Genomic DNA, 4,986 nt, shown 5'->3' on the forward strand with positions numbered 1-4,986 from the left:
TCTCATGCCTTCAACTGAAGCGGGGGTTTCGTCCAGTATTATTTTCTTTTGTTTTTGTTTTTGTTTTTAAATTTTATTATTTTTTTTGATGAACGTGTCATAATATATTCTGCCAAGTTTTCGTTCTCACTGACCTGCTAACCGGTGGTAGGGAAAAAAAAAAGACTGCACCTACCAACCCCCTCCCCCCACCCTTCGGGGGGAAGTCTCATCCACATTGTGGGCTCCTGCTTTTGTTTAAAAAAACAAAGCCCAACTACATGTGTAATCTTTCCTGTAAGGAATTTTATTCTTATAAAAAATACACAAGATCTTAAGCCGTTAACGAAAAGCACATAATTAAAAATTTCAGCGTTTACAATCAAAACTGTTTTTATGACTAAATCAGCACTAACAGCTGCTGCTTGGTTTCTCCTCCCCGCGATTCGTCATAACAGTGACAGCTAGAACCCTTCAGAAACCAAACGTATTTCCCAGCTCAAACGTCGGGAAGCTTTAAGCTGGAAATCAATGAGAGTGCTCGGAAAGAACATCCCTGTTAAGCACTCAGCCTTCATTTATTGATTAGTGCCTATAAAGGCTGGAGTAAATCCAAAAGAAAAAAAAAGGAAAGAAGAGTAAAGAAAAAATTGAGATATCATTACGGCAGGATTACATCCTTTATGCTTTGAAAAATCTAGTAATCCTCGTGTTCTATATCCGCATTTATAGATTTCACCATTACCGTAACATACTTTCTATTCCTTCATCATCACTAATCATAATAGATTTAATAACAAACAATGCTTCACATTCATGTCTTAAGATTAACATAAGCAATGCATAGGAATGTAACAGAAGTCAATATTGAATTATTATCTCTGAAGATTTAGCAATGCTTGGATAAGAATACTTCGAAATTGAAAACTACTAAGGGATTTAAGACAATCTTGGCATCACTACCTTATCCAGCAATCTCATAAGGCCTTGCGATTTAACAATGAGATCTAACAAAATAAAATAATAACTTTACTCTCATCTCTAGAGATTATAACAATACTCACAGTCATCTCTAAAGATGTATAACAATACCTATTATCTTATCATCATCGCTAGAGATTATGTATAACAATATTTATTACCTTATTATCCCTAGATCTTATTACAATAAAGAATCGTACCATCATCTCTAGAGATGTATAACAGTACTCACAATCTCACCATTATCTCTAGAGGTAATTACTTTACTCATCATCTTATCATCATCTCAAGAAATTATTACAATAAAGAATCTTACCATCATCTCTTGAGATTATAACATTATCTGACTATCTTACCATCATCTCTAAGGTCGTATAACAACACTCACTATATTACCATAATCTCTAGAGCCGTATAACAATACTCATTATCTTACCATCATCTCTAGAGCTGTATAACAATTCTCATTATCTTACCATCATCTCTAGGGTTGTATAACAATATTCTCATTATCTTACCATCATCTCTAGAGCCGTATAACAATACTCATTATATTACCATCATCTCTAGAGCTGTATAACAACACTCGCTATATTACCATCATCTCTAGAGATTAAAACTGTACTCATTATCTTACCATCATCTCTTGAGATGTTGGCCTTGAATGAGAGCCCTGGGTTTTCCAGCTGCAGATCGTCCTCAGCCGAGTAGTTGATGGTCAAGGGTTTGTTGGCTAGACCCTGGTCAAATACAGCAGAGGCCGGGACAATGTCCACTGGACTCTGTCTGGGACCGCCCGCTGCCGGGAAGTTTTTAGCCCATGTGGCTGGACCTGGGGAATTAATAATAATGATGATGATGATGATGATGATGATGATGATGATGATGATGATGATGATGATGATGATGATGATGATGATGATGATGATGATGATGATGATGATGATGATGATGATGATGATATGATGATATGATGATGATGATGATGATGATGATGATGATGATGATGATGATGATGATGATGATGATGATAATGATAATACTACTACTACAACTAATAATAATAATAATAATAATAATAATAATAATAATAATAATAATAATAATAATAATAATAATAATAATAATAATAATAAATGAATAAATGAATAAATAAATAAATAAATAAATAAATAAATAAATAATGATAATAATGATAACAAAAACAACAACAACAACAATAATAATAATAATAATAATAATAATAATAATAATAATAATAATAATAATAATATATTAATAATAATAATAATGATAATAATAACAATAATAATAGCATTAATATTAATAATAGTAATAATAATATCTTAAGTTACAAGTACTCCAAAATCAAGCAGCAAAATTTTTAATGAAACAAACGATATCAGCGCACGTAACACCGATTCTGAAAGAACTACTCTGGCTGCCAGTAAAAGAAAGGATCAAACACAAAACAGCCATTTTCTGTTTTGAATGTGTAAATGACACTGCACCTATTTATCTAAAACAATTCCGGGAATTATATCATCCACCTCGAGCCCATAGTTCAGCCACTGACAATTTGATTCTTAGAACCCCAAAACAAAATCACAAAACATAGGGCTAGCGTTCCTTTCTATTCTTTGGTCCTCATATATGGAACGAACTCCAATATAAAATTAGGAGTGTCCCTACTATTCACATTTTCAAAGAACAGCAAAAGCATTTCCTATTCACAAATGCATACCTGTCATAATGATAAACTGTTAGTGTTATACATGCATATTATGTATGCCCGACCGTGAGACTGAAGAAACAGCGTGTGAGAATGAAAGAGAGAGAGAGAGAGAGAGAGAGAGAGAGAGAGAGAGAGAGAGAGAGAGAGAGAGAGAGAGAGGGAGAGACGAAGAGAGAGAGAGTGAGTGAGAGAGATACACAGAGAGAGAGAGATAGGAAGAAAGTGAGAGAGATAGAAAGAGAGAGAGAGAGAGAGAGAGAGAGAGAGAGAGAGAGAGAGAGAGAGAGAGAGAGAGAGAGAGAGAGAGAGAGAGAGAGAGAGAGTGGGGGCGGGGGAGACAGAGAGAACGGAATGTTTATCTATTTAGAGAGAATGAATGCTTTTATCTAATCTTTGAATTTTATTGTGACCGTTCGAGAGTTTTTATAGCATTCTCTATTTTTTAGTGAACGCATTGCCAGGCTCACTGCGTGACTATTTTTCTCATAGAAATTTTTATAGATATACATATTTATGTATACGCATAATACTATGTTTTACGAACACACACGTCCATCAATTTTTAAGATGGGATATCTTTATTAATACAATGCTCATTGAGCATTTTTTTTAGAAAATGGAAATGTGCAGCATATACAGTGCTATCTATATTATTATTATTATTATTATTATTATTATTATTATTATGATGATGATTATGATTATTATTATTATTGTTATTATTTACTTGTATAGCGCACATCCCCACTCGACAGCAAGCTCTATGCCCTTTACACTAATATTATTACCAAAGCAGACCATAGAACACTCAGCGATATTCTCATCTTCCCTGGAAGCATACAGACATGAGAGTAACCAGCTGATTAAGCGCTCAGACACTAACAATTAACATTCGTGGTACGCATTTGTTTGTATGCTTTTATAGAATTCATATAAGCAGTTGCTTTTCTCTGCTTTTCAGCTCTCTGTCTGTCTGTCTGTCTGTCTGTCTGTCTGTCTGTCTGTCTGTCTGTCTGTCTGTCTGTCTGTCTGTCTGTCTGTCCATGTCCCCACCTCTTTCTCACTTTCTTTCTCCCCCCTCTCTCTCCTCCCCCTCTCTCTCTTTGTCAAGAAATTAGAAGAAAAAAAGTTTTTTCTTACATTTTCGGGCCTCGCAGCACGGAACAACCCAGTGCGACTTACATCTGATAATATTTGGTGCTAACATTTACAATGCATGCTAATCCATGTGCATTTACATGAACAAACACCCTTCAAACGTGCATAACTCATGTGAACATAACAATCTTTGCACGTCGGCATAGCACGTACTGCATTTGGATATCTCATTAACTGATTATCAAAATTCAGCCAACTCCTTTTCCATTTATTGAAATTCGCGTTGATTGACATTTGGCATGTCAAATTACTGTGATGTCTCCGAAATATCTTCACAAAAGGAATAGTCAAGGAAATAATGAGTGAGAAAGTTCAAACACCCGTATACATTTACAGGGTGCTTATTGTTCGCCTATGTATAATGGTAAAGCATCAAAGCCCCGCAATTTGGGAAAAGAACCCATTCAAAGTCGCGCATAATCAGAGACGTCAGAGACACGCACTTTTTAACGATATCGATACAAATGGATGGCCAATACCATCCACCGGTTACATCCTCCTTGACAAAAATCACCCCGTACTATTTTCATTAAATCAAATGACGCGAAAACTATTTTCCAGGGTATTCAAAGGACAAAGGGATTGAGGTGTGTTTGTGTAAAATAAGGATAAAGCTGGTTTTTTTTCATTGAAATGACATAACAATGATTCGTTTTTTTCCTTTCATTGAGCCATGTTATATTTGTGCAGAGAGTGATCCAAACATGGCTATTACTCAGATGAGTTCTGAGTTGTGTACAACGGTACATTAAAGAAGTCCAATGCAGCAATAATTATGCTGGTCCAGTGGCCAGTAAAACAAAGAGGGAATTAAATCGCAGAATGGTACTTTTTTTGGTAATCGGCAATCAACTTTTATCGATATCATTTTAAAGATGTGCGCAGCTTTGATATGTATTTTATTTTTAGAAAGTGTTAGGATCAAAACAGCACTGATAGCTTCTCGGTATAATTAAATACAGGTCAATTTCTTCCGAAGCCTCGTGTGCAGAATGCAAATACACATGTAATTGACACTCTCATATCGCCGAGCAAGAAGTGGGCTCTCGAGAGAAAGGGGTAGAATGAACGCGATTGTTGAGGGCGAGAGAAAAGAGAGAGAGAGAGAGAGAGAGAGAGAGAGAGAGAGAGAG

The 4,986-nt window shown here is 35.3% G+C and overlaps 1 protein-coding gene across 1 annotated transcript in view; it reads right to left on the minus strand.

Moving 5' to 3' along the window:
- LOC101856624 (carbonic anhydrase 1) overlaps positions 1–4,986 on the minus strand; it is a gene marked incomplete in the record, with an annotated part of 36,240 nt that overhangs the window by 11,751 nt on the left and 19,503 nt on the right. The window contains 1 exon segment of the mRNA XM_013086243.2: positions 1,598–1,792. Within this exon segment, the coding sequence (XP_012941697.1) occupies positions 1,598–1,792 (195 nt within the window).

Source organism: Aplysia californica, unplaced genomic scaffold, assembly GCF_000002075.1.
Source record: "Aplysia californica isolate F4 #8 unplaced genomic scaffold, AplCal3.0 scaffold00018, whole genome shotgun sequence".
NCBI lineage: Eukaryota > Metazoa > Mollusca > Gastropoda > Aplysiida > Aplysiidae > Aplysia > Aplysia californica.